General features: G+C 38.2%; 1 protein-coding gene across 4 annotated transcripts in view; it reads left to right on the plus strand.

The window, feature by feature from the left end:
* Positions 1-22,922, plus strand: part of Phka1 (phosphorylase kinase regulatory subunit alpha 1) — a 127,531-nt gene that overhangs the window by 20,391 nt on the left and 84,218 nt on the right. For all 4 annotated transcript variants that reach the window (XM_087902654.1, XM_087902651.1, XM_087902652.1 and 1 more), the window contains 7 exons: positions 3,662-3,742; positions 7,305-7,403; positions 10,260-10,406; positions 14,255-14,308; positions 16,267-16,389; positions 21,347-21,442; positions 22,150-22,257. In XM_087902654.1, the coding sequence (XP_087758780.1) occupies positions 3,662-3,742; positions 7,305-7,403; positions 10,260-10,406; positions 14,255-14,308; positions 16,267-16,389; positions 21,347-21,442; positions 22,150-22,257 (708 nt within the window). The remainder of the gene's footprint in view (positions 1-3,661; positions 3,743-7,304; positions 7,404-10,259; positions 10,407-14,254; positions 14,309-16,266; positions 16,390-21,346; positions 21,443-22,149; positions 22,258-22,922) is intronic.

The raw sequence follows: 22,922 nt of genomic DNA on the forward strand, positions 1-22,922 counted from the left end.
TATGTACATTTTTGAAAACACACTGTGTCTCATTTGGAGGTCTGTCCTATTGTGTATCTGAAATCCTTTTCTGACAAAGAGCACTTTTTTTTTTAAATACTAAGCGGGCATGGCTAAGACCAACTCCATGGCTCTGTCTATTAGCTCCACCCCATCCAACATGGTGGAAGTATGTTCACTGCCTACTCTGCTAACCATGCTCACTGCCTTAGCTCCAGGGAGACAACAGGTCTTTAAGCAATTTATAACACACTGCTTACAAACCCCATTTAAATTCTCCATAGCAGGAACTCTCAAAAGAGCCAGAGCCATGTGCTCCATGTGCTGCCAACAAAAACCAAGCAGTTTTTGCTGCTAATATGTCAGTAAGCCTTTTCTTAAAGGAGTCACACCTATGCTTGTAGCCAGCCTATCTGAAAAAAATACAGCTACCACAAAGCTCCAATTGACTCCTGTTTTTGTGGATCTAGAAGCCTTTTTAAAACTTTCTTAGGTTTTATGTGGAACTTTTTGCCCCACATTGGCACCATTTGTAAGTGGAGACTGCTTGTTTATTCTGGCTGCCCAGACCCAAATAATCACACAGAAACTATATTAATTACAGTACTGCTTAGCCTATTAGCTCAGGCTTCTTATTAACTAACTCTTACATCTTAAATTAACCCATTTCTATTAATCAATATATCACTACAAGGCTGTGGCCTACTGGTAAGTTTCCAGTGTCTGTCTCCTTCAGCAGCTACATGGCATCTCCTTGACTCCACCTACTTTCTCTATATATCTCTGTTTGGATTTCCTGCCTGGCTTTATTCTGCTCTGCCATAGGCCAAAGCAGCTTCTTTATTAACTAATGGTAATAAAACATATTTCCTGCATACAGAGGGGAATCCCACATCAGAAAGATGTGTATTAATTCCTGTCTTTTGTATTTTCCTAATTCTTATTTGCTTATTCACTCTTCTAGTTTATAATCTTTCCTGTTTTCTCATGGTTGTAATCTTTTTCTTCAGTGTATGGGATTCCTTCAGACTTCTGTAATGCTGTCTTAGCAGTTGTAAATTACTTTGTCTTTATCATGAAAAGTTTTTCTTTATCCTGTAAGTTTAACTTGTGCTGGATATAATACAGATTAGTGATTATTGTCTTTTAAGAACTTGAAATGTTTCATTCCATGCCATTGTGACTTTTGCAATTTCTGTCGTAATATCTATTACTCTAATGGGTTTGTCTTTATATGTGCTTTGGTACTTTACTCTTATAGCTTTCAGTATTCTTTCTTAGTTCTGTATTCTTAATATTTTAACTATAATATAATGTAGAAGGTTTTCTTTTCCAGTCTTGTCTGTTTGGCACTCTAAATGCCTCCTGTATCTACATGATCATCTCTTTCTCTAAACTTTGCACTTTTTTTGGCTTGATTTATTTAATACATTTTCTTTACTTTTTTGAAACAGGGTCTCACTATGTAGCCCTGACTGTCCTGTAACTCATTTTATAGATTAGGCTGACATCAGACTGAGAGGTCTGCTTGCCTTTGCCTCCTGAGTGCTGGGATTAAGAGTGTATGTATTTTTGACGATGAGATTGAAGCCAAACACTACAGAAGTGCTCAGTGAGGAATAAGGAATGTCAGAAGTGTACAAGGCAAATATAAATAAAAGGCCTAGGAACCTATCTGAACAATTAAAAATTTAAGCAACAAAATAGTGATAGTATTCCATTATAAACCAGCAAAAGCCTAAATATCCATAAAGATCTACTAATATTAATAACTGAATAAAGGGCTGGGAAGATGACAAAATGCCTGCTATATAAGCCTGATAACTTGTGTTCAATCCCTTGAACACATCTAAAGGTAGAAGAAGAAAACCAATTCCAGAGAGTTGTTCTCTGACTGCCACACATGTGCTGTAAAATGAATGCACACACATGTGCACACACACTAGTAAATAAACAAATGATAAAAAGCAAGGAATAATGAACTGCCTTCTTTAGGGAAGGATTACAATTAATGGCCATAAAAGTAATAATGAAAATAAACCAAAGTTATCATCAGAACAGCACGGCATCATTTCTATAAGCAATTGGGTGATGCTGAAGAAGTCAGTGGTCATTTAAGGAGAAGCAGGCTATTTGCATGATCTTTAACTTGTTTTTCTGAGACAGGGTCTCATTTTAGGATTGCAACCATTAACAATCCCACCTGGTGATAGTTGTATAGTCTTAAACTGTTTCAGAAAGTATTTATTAATTAAAAAGGAAAAGTAAAATGAAAAGAGCCAGCACTAACCTAACTATATGCTTTACATGACTTTTACCACTTTTTACTTAATGTAAAGGTCAAAAGGGAAAAGATTTAAGAAACCACTACTGATTGGAAGCCATTAAGGAGGCATGGCAGAAATGACAGAATCTTGGAAAGTATAAAAGGCAGTTACTAGAAGTCAGACATGGTTGTATGTGCTTGTGATCCCAACTCCTGAGAGATACAGGCGTGTGAAGTCCATAGTTAACTCATTTAGTTGATTGAGTTCTTAACTTTAACAGTTGTACTGTGGTTATGTTCAAATGGTAACATTAGGCAAAACTAAATGAATGGTATTAGGGGACTCTGTACTATTTTTTTGCAATTTCTATCTAATTCTGAGGTTATTTCAAAAATAAAATATTTTAAAATTAATTTTTAATATTTTTAAAATTACCAATGGGATGTGTACAGTTATGTCTAAGAGTAGGTTTTGGAGTGAAATTCCTTGGAATCAGCTCTTGGTTTTGTCACTTATCAACTGTAGTACTTTGGGTAAGTTACTTATCATCTTTTTATAATTCAGTTTCATCATCTGTAAAATGTAAGGATTAAGGAATACTATGCATTTATTGTATATTCTTTTAGTACCAAGAGAGTAAGATTGGAGTGAGTATTTGACATAAAATACCAGCTACTGTTTAGCTTCCATGTGCTAGAGTTTATGGGACTCTCCTTTGGGGAAAACTTGAAAAGTGTTTCTAGATTATTTGAGTTCTGTTTCTCAGACTTTTTGACTAAGTATTGAAGAGACCCCCAACTGCTGTGGGACAATGGTCTGTACCCTGTCACTTGTATTTTAAATAAATGCTGATTGGACAGTAGCCAGGCAGGAAGTATTGGCAGGGCAACCAGGCAGGAAGTAGAGGCAGGGCAACGAGAATTCTGGGAAGAGGGAAGTTTCAATCTGCAATTGTCACCAAGACACAGAGGAAACCAGACACAGTAAACAAGATGTGAGTGCCTCACCAAAAAAAGGTATTAAGCCATGTCGCTCACACAGACAAGAATAATGGGCTAATATAAGTTATAACAGTTAATAAGAAGTCTGAGCTACTAGGCCAACCAGTTTATAATTAATGTAGACCTCTGTGTATTTATTTGGGCCTAAACGAATGTTGGACCTGGTGGGACAGAAACCCCAGTCAACACCCAACTTCTCAGAGGCCCCAATTTAAGTCACTGTGAGTTCCTTAATAGCCAATGTGGAGGTGTGTGTGTGTGTGTGTGTGTGTGTGTGTGTGTGTGTGTGTGTAAAATTTGCTCCTATTGATGGTTTTTTATTTAAGGATTACATATCTAGTAAATGTTTAGTGGTTATGATTTTCAAGTTATATCTTGATTATTTTATGCCAGGACTTTGGGATATGGGAACGTGGAGACAAGACCAACCAAGGCATCTCGGAATTAAATGCGAGTTCAGTTGGAATGGCCAAGGTACATTATATTTCTTATTTTTACCAAGTTTAATCAGTGGAGTCTGTTTTACCTTTGTCACAGATAAAACTTTAGTGTTCATGCAGACCTATCACACTGTTCTTTAAACCACAGACAAAATTCAAATTCCTCCATGAAACTATGAATAAATAGTATCAAAAGCTTTTTGTGAGTTCCAGATTTGATACCATATGGCTTTTGTAGCATGTCCTGTTTATATATTCTACAAGGACAACAAATTTAAAACTATATTCACTATCTTTGCCATTGAATAAACTAAGAGAAGCTCTTTGTCCCTGCATAGTCCAGTCCACCAAACTTGGTATCAGATAGCAAACTCTGAATCCTCCATCCCCTTTTACTCTCCTCTGTCTCCCATATCACTATCACCTTTCCACTTGGCTATGTCTTTTCATTCTACTAGCTCTTATTTTCTTTAGAAACAGTAATAATTTATAAAATAGGACAACAGGAGTAAGTTCAGACATTATTATGGTAAATGTGCATTGCTCAATCACTCCTACTAAATGTTTAGGAAAGATGTGGATTGATTTTTAAAAAGAAAGAAGTTAATACAATATATGCTGTGTTATTTCATAATGATACTTAAAGTTTAAAACTAAGTTAGGCAAAGTAAAGTCTGAAAACCAAAAGAAATGAAAGATAATTCAAAGCAAAAACTATTACATGGAATAAAGAGAACAAATGGGTCATGATAGACGTTTGACACAAGTATAATGAGAAAATGTGGTCTGGAATATATCTCAATTAAAAAAGAACAAATAAATTAGAAATACAAGGCAAACAGATACAATTATATAAATAATTTAACAGCAAACATTATGAGACAGCAAACCCATAAATACTTGAGATAATATCTCTAACCTTATTGGAAGTTTAAAGCGAGTGAATGCAGAAACATACTTTTAAAATCAAAGTAGAAAAATTAAGATATTTTGTATTAAGAAGAGTACTGTCATGTACTGCTAGTATAATTTATATTGGTGAATTATTTATATATATATGTATGTATGTATGTATGTATATATGTATTTATATTTAGCACTGCATCTCAAAACTTTCCATACCCTTTGACATAGTGATTCTACTTCAAGAAATTAATGCTTAAATATTTCAAAATGAAAACAAATAATTATTTGTTAGCTGAAAAGTAAGCCTGCTATTCTGTGTGCTAGATATTGTTAAAAATACCAACCATGACCTCAAAATATTTGCAATTTGGCAAGAGATATTTATCAAAGTGCTATTTCTACAATAACAAAATAGAAGACAGCCTAGATTTACAGCAATTAGTAAATAACCAAATTTATTTTATTACAGTCATATGAGACAATATTATACCAAAATAGTTTCTATAACAAAGAAAAACTTACATTCTATATTAATTATAAAAAGATACAGCTAAGATCAGTGGTACATGCTAATAATCCTATATCTTTGAATGCAGAGGCAGGAGAGTGAATCAGGGTTCAAGGTCAGCCTGGGCTTTATGTGTATCTGAGACAAGCCTTGGCTACATGAGACTATGTCTCAAAAATATCAAAAAAGTTAAAAAAAATTCAAGCAAGAAAAAAACATTTTAAAAGCAAGATACCAAGAGTGAAAACTAATAGAAAACATCAATAATATTAACAGTAGGCTAATGGATAGCTCCATGGGTAAAAGTTCTTGCTATACACAAGCTTAACCCACCTGAGTTTGATGCCAGAACCCATGTAAAAGTAAAGACAGCTCATTCTACAAGTCATTTTCTGTCCTTCACACATGCACCATGACACACACAAACCTGAACTCACACATACACATCATACACACATATATGCTCATATAGTATTATTAAAGGAAATATTAATAGGCTGATGAGTTGGCTTAGCAGGTAGAGGTACTTGCCACCAATCCTGGTGATTTAAGTTCAGTTCCCAGAACACACATAGTAGAATTAGGAATTCCATGAGCATGTCCCACCAGTGTACATAAAATAAATATTCTTTCAGAAATTAAAGTATGTTTTACTTTTGTCATCAGAAAACACATATAGAAAAGCAAGAAATTAATAATTTCTAAAAATTATCTTGAGACTATAATCAGAGACCGCTTTTGTTTTCCAGCCACCCAGACCAAATAATCACACAGAAACTATATTAATTACAACACTGTTTGGTCAATGGTTCAGGTGTATTCCTAGCTAGCTTTTATATCTTAAATTGACCAATTTCTGTTAATCTGTGTGTTGCCATGAGGCTGTGGCTTACCAGTAAGGTTCCAACATCTTTCTCCTTCAGCAGCTACATGGTGTCTGCCTGACTCTGCCTTCTTTCTCCCTGCATTCAGTTTAGTTTTCATGCCTAGCTCTATTCTGCCCTGCCATAGGCCAAAGCAGCTTCTTTATTAACCAGTGGTAATAAAACATATTCATAGCATATAGAGGGGAATCCTACATCATGAGACAGAATCTCACAATATAGTTCAGGACAGACTCAAATTTCCAGTCCTTCTGTCTCAGATATGCACATGCCCCCACACTTGGCAATTTTCTTAGAGCATGATTTTACTTATATTTAAAACTTAAAAAAAAATCAACCTCTCAAAGTAGAGTCTAGTGATGGTGACTAGGATAAAGGGAATGGGAAGAATTTAAATGATCAAGGGATTCAAAGATTTAGGTAGACATGAGGAATAACTTTGCAGATCTGTTACTCTGGAGAATCACTACAATCTATGAAAACACAGTGTATATTTTTAAAAACATGAAAACTCCTCCTTTACATTACCAACTAATAGCATTTGTTTAAAAGTTAAATATAGGATCTTTTTAGGACATTTGCCTCTCTATGGAAACTCAGCTATGAGTCAGTGCCTAATAGTTCATGTATTGTCTTGCAGCCACACAACTTCTAACATGTATTCATTTGTTTCTCTATGTTTTTGACAGGGTCTGACTGTGTCAGTGTTTTAACATTTTTTGTTGTTTTTTTGGTTTGTTTTTCTTTTTGTTTTTCTTTTTGAGACAGTTTCTCTGTGTAACAGTCCTGACTTTTTGGAACTCACTCTATAGACCAGGCTGGCCTTGAACTCACAGAGATCAGCTTGCCTCTGCTTCTCAAGTACTGGAACTAAAGGCATGTGCCATGACTGCTTGGCTGTTTAGCATTTCTTTTGTGCTAGTATCTTAGTTAGAGCTTCCCTGCTGAAATAATGATCCCCTATAAATCCATAGACTATGTGCAAATTACTCTTTTAAAGCACACTGCTTGACTGGATAGTAATACAACAAACTCAATTTTAATTTTCCCTTGGACAGTATGTGAAACAAAGTAAAATTCATAAGCTCCTAGGAATAAAGAATGCTATTTTATTTTCTGTTCCATTAAATATAATCAAAAGGAACATCATGTAACATTGCTAAGATACTAAGAAGAAAATATATGTATTATCTTGATTTTTCTTTTCTTTTGGTTCTGGGGTTTGAACCCTGGGCATTACACATACTAAATATGTGCTCTGCCACTGAAGTTGTTTTTACTTCCATTGTTTCTTACAGGCAGCCCTGGAAGCACTAGATGAATTAGACTTGTTTGGTGTGAAAGGTGGGCCACAATCAGTTATCCATGTCCTGGCTGATGAAGTACAACACTGCCAGGTAAGGAAATAATGGACCATGACATAGCAAATTTTATTCTTGCCCAGATTCAGACTTAACACAGACTTTAGCTTAAAGAGAGCAGTTTATCATGTCATTATTACCCTGTGATCAGAAATGTCTTTATCAACCATTCTATACTGAGATAAACCTGGTACTAGCATGAGCTATAAGATAGATCATCTTTGTCTTAGTCAATGTGCTGTTGCTGTGAAGAAACACCATGACTACAACAGCTCATATAAAAGCATTTAATTGGGGCTTGCTTAAAGTTTCAAAACTTTAGTCCATTATTAAGATGGTGGGAAGCATGGCAGCATGCAGGCAGACATGGTGCTGGAAAAATAGCTGAGATTTCTTTATCTGGATCTGTAGGCAAGAGGGAGAGAGATACAGGGACTTACTTGGGCTTCTGAAACCCCAAAACCTACCTCTAATGACATACTTCCTTCAATGGGGCCATACCTCTTAATCCTTTCTAGTAGTACTACTCCCTGCCGACCAAGCATTCAAATATATAAGCCTGTGGGGGCCATTCCTATTCAAACCACCACATTCTACTCCCTGACTACCATAGGCTTGTAGCCATGAGATAATTCAAAATTGTATTCAGTCCAACTTTGAACATCTCCATAGTCTAATAGTCACAACACTGTTGAAAAGTCCTAGGTCGAAAATCACTTCTGAGACTCCTGGCAATCTCCTAACTGTAGCAAAAATAAAAAAGCAGATCGCATGCTTCCAACATACAATGGCACAGAATATATTTTACATTCCAAAAGGGAGAAAGGGAATGCAATGAGGAAATACTGAATTAAAGCAAGACCAAAAACAAGCTGGGCAAACTCCAAACTGCATCTCCATGTCTGATGTCAAAATGCCCTCTGATCTCCAACTCCTTTCAGCTTTGCTGACTGTAAGACACTTCTCTCTCTTGGATTGGCTCCACTCACTGTTAGCAATCCTCCTTGGCAGGTTTTCCATATCTCCAATATCTTAGGATCTCCAATACAATCAAGGCTTCACTTTCACCACTTCATGAAATGGCCTCTCTGGGCCTCCATTCAGGGGCACCCCTAAACGTGTTTGGCCTCCGTGGCTTTCCTTAGCAGTGAAGAGAAATTTCACAACCCCTTTTTTGTATCCTTGGCTCTTAAGCCAAAACCATATGACTGAAGCTGTCAAGTTCTGATGCTTGCTGGGGCTGGAACATCTCGTTCAATTACATCTGCATGAGCTTTCTGTTTTCTGTGGTTTCCTTCACTGCTTAAAAATTTTCTTTAATTCCTTTTCACAAGTTGGAAGCTTAGCTGGGTGGGATCTTGCCCTGAGGTCCCCACTCTCTCTATTCTATTTAGCATCAGGCTTTTCTTTCAGCTTTTTGTCTCCCTTAACACTGGACTTAGTGCCATTACACTTCCTGGTCCCCTTTTTTTCCCCAAACTGTACATTATGTATTTTTCTTTGCTTAGCTTGTTCATTTTCATTATAGACATGCGTAACAGTGAACACTAATAACCATGAAACAGAATCTATACTAGGCTGTTTTGAAATCTCCTCTGCCAATACCATTAAATCAGAATTCTTCAATTTATCCTCAGGCAAACTCTTGGACAAGGGCATAAAGCAGTCAAAGTCTTTGCCAAAAGTATCACAAAACAGTCTCTAGGCCACTTGCTACTATTTCTCTCCTCTGAAACCTCTTGAGCCAGGCTGTCATAATCTACATTGTTCTCAGCACTAATATCTTCCACGTTCCTACTGGTATTTCCCATTAAGCCCATTTTAAAGCATTCAACTGCTTTACTAATCTAAAGCTCCAAAGCCCATACATTCCACCAACAATATGATCAGGCCTGTCACAGTAATACCTCAGTTCCTGGTATCAACTTCTGTCTTAATCTGTGTTCTATTGCTGTGAAGAGACAGCATGACCACAGCAACTCTTATAAATGAAAGCATTTATAAGGCTGACTCACAGTTTCAAAGGTTTAGTCCCTTATCAGCATGGCGGGAACCATGGGAACACACAGGACACATGGTGCTGGAGAAGGAGATGAGTGTTCTACACCTGGATCCACATGCAGCAGGAAGAAAAAGACACTGGGACTGGCTTGGGCATCTGAAACTTCAAACCACCACAGTGGTCTTCTTGTCTCAGTTAAAATTTATAAAATGAACCCACCATAGTATATCCAGTTATCCATTGCTATTATATCAAGGGCCTGTGGTTTCATTTTCCAAGAATCTTTTTTCATAAACATAAAAAGGAAACAAGATATGACATAAGCCTTCTGGATGGTGGATCTGAAACATTGTCCTTTGTTTTCTGCTTAGAGTTTTGGACATTATACTATTACTGTGGTAAAAGTTCACCCTTAGTTTTGTTAATTTTTATTATTTAAAATTTATTTATTATTTTGTGTGTATGGGGGTTTGGTCTGAGTATATCTTTCCACCATATTCATGCCTTGTGCCCATGCAGGGTAGAAAAGGGTGTTGGAGTTATGGACGGTTGTGAGCTGCCCAGTCCTCTGGAAGAAACAACCAGTGTTCTTAACCACTGATGCATCTTTTTAACCTCAACTTTATTTTATCTAGAGGCTAAGGAACCAACAGGATTGTGTGTGTCCCATAGATGCTTTCCAGTCACAATGGGGAAACACTGAGAGCAGGGCAAAGAAAAGGGATTCCATACCAAGCAAGCTACTTTTAGGATCTCACTATTTAAAAAAAATTTGGATTTTCTTCAGAAAGCTTTTGTTCCACATAAAATCTTTTTGAACCATAGTTCCTGGTCTCACCTCTTAACCAAAGTATCGAATAATAAACCATATTTTGCTACTTTTCTCTTAGTCAATCCTAAATTCACTGCTGCCCCGGGCTTCAACATCCAAAGAAGTTGATGCTAGTCTGCTGTCAGTGATCTCTTTCCCAGCCTTTGCTGTAGAGGACAGCCATTTGGTAGAGCTCACCAAACAGGAAATCATCACCAAGCTCCAGGTATGTGCACATGTGCCTTTTTTTCTCTAGAGCTGGGAGTTTAAAGGAAGATTAGTGGTTTTAGGCCTTTGAGTATAACATATGCCAGGAATTTCAAAGAAACCTTTAAGTTACACTCTTGTTAGTAGTTTCTCTACAAAGCTTTCAAAAGCAGTCATTACTGTTGGAAATGGGACATACACTTTGGAGAAGAGCTGGCATACTCTTATGAACTTTAATATATATGCACATATATAACGTGGGATTCCACAAACATCCTTACTCCTCAGTATCTCCCCTACAATTGATAGTGTACACTCACACAAAAACTCACAAATGTCTGTAGCAGCTTCAGCCATAATTGCAAGAACCTGGAAACCACCTTCAACTGAGAAACAAATTATACTATATCCCTATTGAATACTACCCAACAGTGAGAAGAACAAATTAATAATCTCTGAGATAGTATGATTCTTTTTTTCTGTATTCTTTCACACTAAATCCTGACCACAGTCTCCCCTGTCTACCTCCTCCACCTTCCCTCTCCCCAGACCCATTACCCCTCTGTTTCCCTTCAGGAAAGAGAAAGCTCCCCAGTGATAACTGAACACTGCATAACAAGATGCAATAAGACTAGGCATAAACCCTCATATCAAAGCTGGACAAGGCAATCCAGCAGGAAGAAAGGGATCTGATTCTTAAGCTCATTTTGCTAAGAGGAAAGAACAGATCACAGAGGCCATGCATACTGTTTGATTCCATTAATGTGACACTTTGAAAGGGGAAAACCCAAAGAGAGGAAAACAATTGGTAATTGAGAGAAATTGGAGGGAGAAATTATCTATAAAGACATACTTATAGAGAAATTTCAGCATGATGGGACAACTGTCATGGTATGTCAAGGACCAGTCTCGACTGAATTCACATGTTCTATGGTAGGAGTGTGAGGATTAATTAGAATTATTAAGCAAAAAGTAACAGAGATAAGAGAGAAATATGAGATGAAACACCGAACACCATGGGGAGGGAAATTCAGTGAATACTGAACTACCCCTTTATTTTCCACATATCTTTTTATACCCCACTCCAAAAGGGGATGGGGAAGCAACAGACTTGATTAACATGATAAAAGGAATAAACAGAGCATCTCTGACCTTTGGTCAAGATGGAGCTGATACACCTCTGTTAACCACTCTAGGTCAGGACTTCCTGTTTTGTAGCCACTTATTGTCAACAACTTTGAAAGAACAAAACAAGCTCCAACTCTCTGACTCTAGTCAAGGTGAAATAGTCTCAAATCTGTGAACCCTGACAGTGGTAGATAATGATTATGTTTGCCTAATGTCACGAAATTGTGTACCACAAAAGTACACAACCATGATGTGGTGAGAAAAGTGTAATTCAGACTAGAAGGTGACTCTTAAATGCATTACAAATGAATTGGATAACCATACTGAAGAGGGTAAACAAAATTATCTAAATCTAGTAAAACTGTTTTTTTTTATTGTTGAGTGGATACTGTAAATCCAAGACAAAACTAACCATATATAAACACTGTATCCTAGTTTTTGCATCAGAAAACTACACCCTGTGGACTGGCCAGTTGTCCTTGTAAATAAAGTTTTATTAATCCTGCCATGTTTCTATCCCATATACTGCTCCTTTCAAATAGCAGGGCTCAGTAATTTTAATAAAGGCTACATGGCCTGAAAAGCCAGAAGTATTCATTCTCTGTCCCTTTAATGTAAAGTTGGCAAACTCCTGCTCTAGTTGATAAAATTGTTTCTCAAAGGCATTGAGCAAAAAAGTATGTATGTTTTTTCACTGTTAAAGAAAGATACTGCAAATAGGGCATGAGGAAAGCTAAAATGAACTCTCATGCTGGATGAAATTAGAAACTATTGTGAAAATTGTGTGTGTGTGTATGTGTAGGTGTGTAGGCATGTATGTGTGTGTGTGTGTGTGTGTGAGAGAGAGAGAGAGAGAGAGAGAGAGAGAGAGAGAGAGAGAGAAGAGAGAAAGAGTCGGAGGGAGACAGAAACAGACAGACAGAAACAGAGGAATGCATGCCTATCTATGTGTTGAGGTTGTCCAGATCTTTTTAAAACCATTACCCCCAAAAGTGGATCAGGAATCCTTGATAAGTGGTTGATCTGAGAATCACATTAGGGAAGATACAAAAGATCTGAAGCATCTTAAGGCTTCAGAAAGTAAAGAGCTCAAAAAGGGTTGGGAATGACTGGTCGTCGTGGTATGCACCTTTAATCCCAGTTCCTGGGAGGCAGAGGCTGGTAATCCTCTGTGAGTTCAGTACCAGCCTGGTCTACATACTGAGTTCCTGGACAACCAAGGTTTACATAGAGAGACTCTGTCTCAGACCCCCCACCCCAAAGAAGATGGTTAATGTCAAATTTCTTCTTGCAGTAGATGGTAACTAACACAGAGACCCACAAGTGGACAAGGTACAGAGAGTAAGAAGCCTTTGGAACACTCAGCCCTAAATGGGTTGTCTTCATCCAAAGCCCCGGCCTCAAGGCTTAGGAATCTATGTGGGAGAGGAGTCAGAAAGAGTTTAGGAGCCAGAGCTGGTGAATGAATCAAAGGAAACAAACAGTGCCATCCAGACATGATAGGACTGACACCATGTTAACTCAGAGACTGTGACAGTACTCACAAGTCCTACTCGGGTTCAAACCAGACAAAATCCTAGTATAGAGAAGGGAAAATGAACACAAAATACCATCCTTAACCAAGAAGTTATTTGCAATTGCTGCCTGCCAAGAAGGGAAAATCAGTTTTCTCCAATGAAGTGTCAGTGAGTGTTACCAATCACACTCCAGGGTAGATTTCATGTCCAAGACAACACAGAATGGATGCTATGCTCTTTATTTTGGTACTTTGTTTATTTGTTTGTTTGTTTTTTGTTTTTCGAGACAGGGTTTCTCTGTAACTTTGGAGCCTGTCCTGGAACTCGCTCTTATAGAGCAGGCTGGCCTAGAACTCACAGAGATCCACCTGCCTCTGCCTCCCGAGTGCTGGGATTAAAGGTGTGCATCACCACCACCTGGCCTATTTTGGTACGTTTAATCTTCTTGCTTTTCTTTAGTTTGTTTTAATTTTCTTTTTGTTTGTTTTTCTTTCTTAGAGAAACAGAGAACATGAATTTGGGTGGGTAGTGAGGAGATGGGAAGGATCTGGGAGGAGTTGGGGGACAAGAAAGAAAATGATCCAAATACTGAGTATTAGGTCCTTATGGTTGCACAGGAAATCCTTTACCCACTAAGCCATCACCAGAGTCCTGTGGTGTGGGATTTTGAACTGGATCCTGGGATAGAATAAAAAAGGACAGTGATTGAAAACTCAGTGAAATCTAAATAGGTTTTATAATTCAATTAATATTAGCATATCAAAGTTAATTTTTAGTTCTAATGTATGTTCCTGAGTTACATTAGTTAATATAAGGAGATGATATTTGATGGGCAGAGTGACAGTATGTTGTGTTTGTAACTTTTATAAGTCTAAAATAATTTCAAAAAATTAAAAATATATTTAAAAAATAAACTGTGGTCTCTTGGGAGCTGTGTATACTGTGGGAAGAACTTCACAGATTGATAATAAGCTTGTAGGCTTGGCCTAAGGTGGACAGTCATGGAGAAGACACTGCTAGGCATGCTGTTTGGGGGAAGAACCTGTAACATACTTCTTGCTTGAAAGAACATTGCTGCTGCTGCTGTTGCTGCTGCTGAGCTGATTTTGAGTTCTGTGTCTGTGGTGGTGAGAGATTGGTACATGGAGATGTTTGAGGATGTGCTTCTGCTTGTGGAGTCATGCAGATGTACAAGCTTCAGGATCTTTTTCTCTGTCCCCAGGGTCGTTATGGCTGCTGTCGTTTTCTACGAGATGGATATAAAACTCCTAAAGAGGTAGGTTTCTGAGGCTGGAGAGGTGGCTCAGCGGTTAAGAGCACTGACTGCTCTTAGAGAGGTCAAGAGTTCACTTCCCAATACAACCATCTATAATGAGATCTGGTGCCCTCTTCTGGCGTGCAGGTGCACATGCAGGAAGAACTCACAAGTCCTTAAAAAAAAAAGGTAGGTTTCCTTTCACCACAGGGAAATTGGGCAGAATTGTCCCTTTCCTTTGTAGTCTCAGTCAGAGATAAGTTACCTCACTGATAGAATTTTTTCAGATCATTAAAATGAATAATAAATGATGTTTGCTGTATTTATTGGACTTTGCTGCCAAGTTTTGACATTGATAGTAAGAAAATTAATAATATGTCCAAAAGTAAATATAATAAAATAAAGGCAGTTTTTCCTTTCTTTCAGTTGATTAGTTTAAGGAAAGGTCTACTGATAGATGCTAAAATCTATGAACAGTTTTAAATACAAATAGTATTTACATAATATCCAAATGTGCCCCCCCCCCAAAAAAATATTTAAGCAGTCCAAAGGAAAGGCACTTTCCATCAGTACATCTTTCTGCCTGCCTGTCGTAGACCATTTTCTGTTGTCAGGGACTCCGTACTGCAGACTGAGTTGTGAAATGGGTGCACTTGGGCTCACAGTTCCATAGGCTCAGAATCAAGAGTCCCAAGGTGTGATCCAAGGAGTACTGGTGTGCCCCAATCTCCTCTGGTTTCTTTCCTTTTGACAAAGCCAGAGATTCAGTCTCCACCCTAATGGCCTTATTAAATCCTGATCTTTCCTTCAGGCTCCACCCCGAAGTTCTGTAGTTTATTCCATTTCTCCCCCTACTACTTCACAATATGGATGAAATTTCAGCACATCAAGCCTTAAGGACACCAAACCTAAACTGTTCCAAGATTAGTAGTTTGTATTTGGTTAGTTATAAGCAGAACTTGTTTGTGAAAATATAAGTTCCTTTTGTTCTACCAGTCAAAAGTTCTCCTTGAAAAAAAAATATGGCTTGGGCGAACTTTTCAAGAACTATTATGACTGCTTGTGTAGCATGTTCAATGCCCTGCGTTCCAGTCCCAGCACCACACAGAAGAGAGGAACTATGTTCTTTTTAAATTAAGTGTAAAATCTTGTCTCCTTCATCACTTCAACTTTCTTCTTCAGGCCTGAGTTTGACTTTGGCCCCTTTCTTCAAGTTTTCCCTGTTTGGATTTCCACAGTACTGCACTCTCGTGGTTCTTGGCTCTCTGTCTTTGGCTGCCCTCGTTCTGAAGACTTGCCAGGATTCCCTTCTTGTACAGGCCATTCATTCTGTATAGCACTTTCCCACAAAGGCCATCTGTGCCTAGTGCTGTCTCTCTCGGGTTGATTACAAAGCAGTTCTACACTGGTGGTTAATATTGTCAGCTTGACGGGATCAAGGAGACAAGTCTTTCGGTATGCCTGTGAGGGTATTATCAGGTTAATTAAAGTAGAAATTCACCCTAAAAGTGAGTGGCAGTATTTCCTGGGTTTGGGGCCTGGGCTGCATGAAAAGGAAAAGCTAGCTGCATTCCAGCATTTATTGTACTCTTCCTGACTGCAGAAGCAGTTGTGATCAGCTGCTTAAGCTTCTGCCATCTTCTCTGTCCTTCCATGATGAATTGTACCCTTGAACTGTGAGCCAAAGTAAACTCTTGCTTCACTTAATTTGATTTTGTAGGATTAGTTTATCATGGGACAAGAAAAGTAACACACATTTTCGTATATCTCCTGTGATTCCTTATTATTTCAAGACTAGTCATTGAACGTTTTCATAGAGCACTTGCTAAGAGAGGGGAGTATGAGTTGTGCTTACTGCCTTCCCTGATGCCATCTTTGAAACAAATGGTCTAGTAAAACTCCTACTGTAATACCCCTAAACTAAGGATATACACCCAATCTCTGAGCGACAGGACAGACTTTATTCTATTTTTGTCTAGGATCCAAATCGTCTATACTATGAACCAGCTGAGCTGAAGTTATTTGAAAACATTGAGTGTGAATGGCCATTGTTCTGGACATACTTTATCCTTGATGGGGTCTTCAGTGGAAACGCAGAACAGGTAATGAGCTGGGGGAAGAGCTCTGAGCAAGCTGCTCTTGTTGTATCTTCTTTCAGTTTTAATGGCTCTATCTGTACTGACTGCCCAAATTGGAGTCTTCTGACTACCAAATAGACAGAGTTGTCTGTCTCCTAGAGACTCATAGCTGATAATAGTGAATTAGGAATTGGGGAACACTGTGGTTGGGATGTAAAATAAAATTTTAAAAAGTAAATTTAAAAAAATTAAAGAAGAAAAGTTACTATATAAAAAAAGAATTGGGAAATTCTAACTGGGTGGTGATGCACGCCTTTAATCCCAGCACTCAGGAGGCAGAGGCAGGTGGATCTCTGTTGATTCTGAGGCCAGCTGGTCTACAGAGTGAGTTCCAGGACAGCCATTGCTGTTACACAGAGAAACCCTGTCTGGAAAAACCAAAAGCAAAACAAAACAACTACAAAAAAATTTTTGGGAAACTCAGATTGTTTTTTTTTTTTTTCATTCCTGACCATCCAAATGTTGTCAGTGACTTCTTTGGTTTCATTGTCTCTGTAGATAAGATTTTTTTCTTTCATTAAAGAAGATTGTCAAGTTAAGGATGTTAAAATATTAATTACTTCAGTTTCGTCATTACACACTATATACATGAGTTGAAGTATAACACTGTACCCCACAAATTTCTCTATTTCTAAAAAGGAATTTTTGCTGCAGTGACACATGTTTGTAATCCCAGGACTCAGGCTAGGGCAGGCAGATCAAGAGTTTGAGACCAGTCTACACTAAATAGCAGGACCATCTCAAATAGTATTTTTTAAAAAGGTATCCTTAGGTGATAGAGAGATGGTTCCATGGTTAACAGCACCTTTTGCTCATCCACAGGATGTGGGCTCAATTCCCAGCATGCACATGACAGCTCACAAGCATCTGTAACTCCAGTTCCAGCGGCTCCAAAGCCGCCTTCTAAGCTTATGGGTAACAGGTACCCGTGTTGTTCACATACATATATGCAGATGAAATACTCAGTACATAAAATAAAAAATAATCTTTTAAAAAATATTCCAAAATTTCTTTGAAAGTTCACAATAAAGATATGTTGTAAATTCAAAAGCCAGTCAGTTCCGTTATAATGAGATAGCATCGCTTTGAAAAAATTACCATGAAATGCATAGTCAAGAAATTTAAAAACTACAGAACAGAAAAATGGGGTGAGGATCACAGTACTAAAACTATGTATGGCTTAGTATAGTGGTACACACCTTTAATCCCAGAACCGCAGAGAAAGGCAGGAAGATTTCTGTGAGTTTGATGTAGCACAACTAATAAAAACCCAGAGACACATATTGTCTCTGAAGCTGAAGATCAGAAAAGCAAAGTGGCCAGCCACTGACTCTTACCTCTACCTCAGACTGAAATGGGTGATCCCGCCTCCACAGATCCTCAGACTGAGACTGTGTCTGAGAACTGTCTCCTCCCCCGTTTTATATTCCTCTCTAGGGCTGGGATTATAGGTGTGCATGACCACTGTCCAGCCTCTGTGGATAACTAGTGTGACTTCTGCAATTAAAGGTGTGTGCCACAACCGTTTGGCCACTGTGGCTAACTAGCGTGACTGCTGGGATTGAAGGTGTGTGCCACCACTCCCTGGTCTGTATGGTTGACTACTATGGTTGCTTTGCACTCTGATCTTCAGGAAAGCTTTATTTATTAAAACACAAATAATATACCACTATAGTTTGAGTAACCTGCTCTACACAGTGAGTTCTAGGCCAGCCAAGACTATATAGTGAGACCGTGTCTCAATAGTAAGTAAATGTATGCTTGTACATAACAAAATGATAGGAAGCTAGTCGGAACAAAAACAGTGGCACAGTTTCCAACATGTTAAATGGTCAAATATATAAGTACTACAATGGGTCTGATAGTCAAACCTTGAAAAGAGCCTGAATTTTGCTTGTAGAAGTGTTTGACCTTCGTCGTGCCAGTTCACCTGGCTGGTACTTCTGCCCACTAGCCTGTATGTAAGAAGAAGAAAACAAAAGAGAAATAAAATAAACGATAGAAATCAGATGGGAAAAACAACAAAATACAGAGGAAACATTAGAATGGACTGAGAGGAATGGGGGCAGTTAAAGAAAGAGGAAGGCACCCATTTTGCAACCAGAGCAGCTGTTGGGTGCTCATAGCTTATAAGTTATGATGTGCTTAAAGAAAGGTCATATACACTATGGAACACTACAACAACAGATGTGTACTGATGTGGTTCCTTGGCCTTGTTTGGTAAGTGCATGTCTGTGTAACTTTCAGTAGCTTAGTTCAGCACAATTGTGTTCTCAGGAAGAAACTGCACATAAGCAAAAATGAAATTCGTGTTATACTCCGTAGAGTGCAAAAGAAGTCCTGCACACAGACAAGCATCGGAGAAGCCAAGAAAAGTTGAGCACACATCTAATCTCTCCAAAGTGGAAAGATATTTGGCTGTTCTCCCAGAATGCTGGGGGAAAATACAGTTTGCAGCCTGGTAATCATTTGCTATCTGTTGAGCCAGCCTCCATCCATATCACCCAGAATATTATGTTTATCCCGGACTCTTTCCCCTGACACCTTGAGCATTACTTCTAAATTATAAAACTCATCATTTGTACCTTATAACAGCCTAAATGACTTCTATGTTTTCTTAGGGCCAGGCATTGTATCTACCTCAGTCATTCTTAAGCCCTTATCTTGACCATTGTTTCTAAGTCAACAAGAAGTCATCTTACATGTGAAGCTGTATGTACTTTGTAAAAAACTTCAATGCAGACATGTCTTAAGCTTTGTTGTACTCATGGGGTTGAGTTAATTGTTATTTGAATACTTTTTTTCCTAAATTGTGTTGTGCTTAAATATAGCAAAAATAAATGAGCTGATGTCAGACTCTAGAAATTCTGGCCCAGCATGAGTTACCAAAATCCAGCTGATCCAAGTTTCAGTCTTATCTCACCCTGATCATTTTCCCCGACCTGCTGTAAACCTGCAGGAACCCTTCCACAATACTTAAATTGTACCCTAATCTATTAAAAACATTTGAAAACTTTGTGAATTTTATCAATATCCTAATTATACCACAAAGCAGCTGGGATGAAGCTATTGCGTTAAAGAACTATGTTTCCCCCCATAAATTATGGTTTTGTTGTGTTTTTTTTTACTTCTTATGAACCCGAGGCCTTGTATACACTAGGCCCACTGAGCTGCGTCCTGACTCTTTCCTTTTTTATAGTTTATGAATTACTGTGTTTCAGCAAATCGTTAAGTAAATAACATAAACCTGACTATAGTAACAGCCAAACCTAGAGAGGAGTGATGACAAGGGTAATTAATGGGAAGGTGTATACGAGCAAAGTACAATGATAGACATGTATGGAAAATGTCATAATAAAATCCATTATTTTATATACTAACTAAAAGCAGATAATAAAAATGTAGATTTAAAAGCCTATTCAAGGTGCTGGAGAGATTTATGAGTGATTAAAAACATTTGCTACTTTTGCAGAAGACCAAAGGTAGATCCCAGCATCTGTATCAGGCACATGCACGCACACACACACACACACACACACACACACACACACACACAGATGTATACACACATAAATAAAAATAAACTTAAATAAAATAAAAGCCAAGTCAAGGACTAGAGAGATGGCTCAATGATTAAGAGCACATAATGTTCTTCCAGAAGACCCAAGTTTGATTCTTTACATCCTTGTCATGTGGCTCACAAACTCTTAGAGAGTTACAACTCCAGCTTCAGGAGATCTGACACATCTGACTTTCAAGGGTACCAGCACACACGATCATATACCCCCACACTGACACATATGCATACATATACTTTATAAAAATAAAACTTTTTTGTCAGTCATAGTGGCACACACCTTCAATCCCAACACTTGGGAGGCAGAAGCAGATGGATCTCTGTGAGTTTAAGCCCAGCCTAGTTAACATAGTGAGTTCCAGGGCAGCAGGAGCTACATAGTGAGACCCTGTTTTCAAACAAACAAAACAACAAAAAAAAATCATTTTTAAAATATATTTCAATTGAAATAGAATTGCATCATTTCCCCCTTCCTTTCCTCTCTCCAGACCCTCCCAGCTTTCTTCTCTCAACTTCAACCCCCACACACTCTTAAGTTGATAGCCTCTTAAAACATAAACGCTAAACAAGAAAGAGCTGGCTCAGGAAGGTACACTTAAGGTAATAGATAGCAGACCACTTAGGCCCTCGAAGACAGACTAGTCAGAGTAAACTACACTAAGTCAGGTATTTGCTTAATAAACTACAAGTTCAGAACCTCTTAGAAGTTAATCCCCATGTTAAAGGACTTCAATTACACATACCTACTAGGATGAAACTAAAATTAAATGTGTTAAAGTATACAAAAAGTCATGTGAGATTTGACCTATAACAAACATGTAATAAACTTGATTTAGTTAGGGTTTCTACTGCTGTGACAAAACACCATGACCAAAAGGCAGTTTGGGGAGAAAAGGGTTTATTTGACTTATATATCCTGAATCACAATCCATTAAGGGAAGCTAAGGTGGCAGGAAGTCAAACAGGACAGGAACCAGGAGGCAGGAGCAGAGGCCATGGAGAGGAGCTGCTTACTGGCTTGCTCCCCATGACTTGCTCAGAGCAGTCTGCTTTCTTATACAACCTGGGACCACCAGCCCATGGTTGGCTCCACCCACAATGGGCTGGGCTTTTTTAATCAATCACTAGTTAAGAAATTGGTCTGCAGGCTTGAGTGCAGTCAGTTCTTATGGAGGCATTTTCTCAGTCGAGGCTCTGTCCTCTCAGATGATTATAGCTTGTGTCAAGTTGACACAGTATCATTGCCCCTTTCCTCTCCCTTTTACTTGGTTATAAGCTTATTCTGTGTCTTTCTGCTATGTTTCCACAGAAAGTCTCTAAAAATTTTTTTCTTTTTTTCTGCAGGTCCAAGAATATAGAGAGGCTCTTGATGCAGTTCTCATCAAGGGCAAAAATGGAGTCCCGCTTCTTCCAGAGCTGTACAGTGTTCCCCCTGACAAGGCGAGTTGGATAGTGCTGGACCATTGACAGGAGAGGAACCGTATTTCTGGGATACTGAGTCAACCGTTGTTTGAGTCAAATAGTTTTGTGATTTTGTATCCGGTGATCTTAATATTCTAACAATTTGGTTTTCAGATTATGACAACAAATGTGCGATTTAATTCCTCCAGAAATAAATTAAAGCAGTCTCAATTATTTGACTGTTGTACAGTCAAATATGAATGAAAGCAAATCTCAGTTCTGAGAATAATGTACAGATCAGTAGATGGAACCAGACTGATGTCCTGTGCCAGCTCTCAGGACTTGGTATCCTCTGAAGCCAGTAATCAGGGACTGCTGGAGTAGATCAGACTTGGAAAAACGAAGCAAGTATTGTTTTTGTTTACCATTGTGAAGGAGAATTAGACATGGTAGAGACACAGTTTTTCCTTCTGGTGGCGATTTGGAGAATAAGTTCCTAGTGGCATCAGCAGTGTCACCTGAGAATTAAGAATATGTATTAGCCACCCCCACACACCGATTCAGTCTGCATTTGCACAAGACCCTTGGGTGATTTGGTCACACATCACAGCTTGAGCACTGCCCTACTTAACTTTCCAATCCATTGCCGATAAACTGTGAATCCTAATCTAAACTGTCTTTTATCATCTAGTATCGTAAGCTTTCTCTTATTGCCTCTCATCTGACCTATTTATCATTTCATTTAGGTTGATGAAGAATATCAAAATCCTCACACTGTGGATCGAGTCCCCATGGGAAAATTGCCTCACATGTGGGGTCAGTCTCTATACATTTTAGGAAGCTTGATGGCAGAGGTAAGACTTCAAAGCTATCCTACCTTTTATTTATTTATTTGCCTTAGTCACCATATGATCAGATTTGCAATGAACTCACTAAATTCAAACGATATCTTCTTCCTTTTGTAATTTGATGTAATTATAACTTTTCTTCCAAGTCTTCAGCATGGGGGTTATGGCCAGTGCTTGACAAAAATCTCTTGGTCCCTGGCAGCCATGTCTATCCTGTTGCCCACAGTTCCCTATTTTGGCATTGCACTTGGTGTTGTTCAGGAATAAAGTTGTGGATCTTTCCCTTTCAAAACTCCCCTTGGTGCCTTGCCTGGCAACTAATGAATGCAGTTATGCTTAATGATTATTGATAATGGATTAAATGCCAACCTTTGTAAGCAACGTAAGGTTTCATTCCTCAACTGAATTAGCTGATTACTTTGGGCACTTTGGCTAGTGCTTGATAATACCAGTGTGCTCTTTCTATTTTGTTAATATTTCTGTTTTTACTTTTTGGTAAGGAGCTCTCTAAATGTTCTTTATACCACATTCTGTTAAGATGGCTCTTAACAGAATTAATGAGGCACAATTTTGTATTCAGTTTCTTTGGGAGGCATTTGAGCCTACATAGAAAAAGTTTCTTCTAAAAAGTTTTCCAGTACTTCCTGAAAAACCTATTTCCCACATTATAG

The sequence above is a fragment of the Myodes glareolus genome, chromosome X (genome assembly GCF_982192425.1).
Source record: "Myodes glareolus chromosome X, mMyoGla1.1, whole genome shotgun sequence".
Taxonomy (NCBI): domain Eukaryota; kingdom Metazoa; phylum Chordata; class Mammalia; order Rodentia; family Cricetidae; genus Myodes; species Myodes glareolus.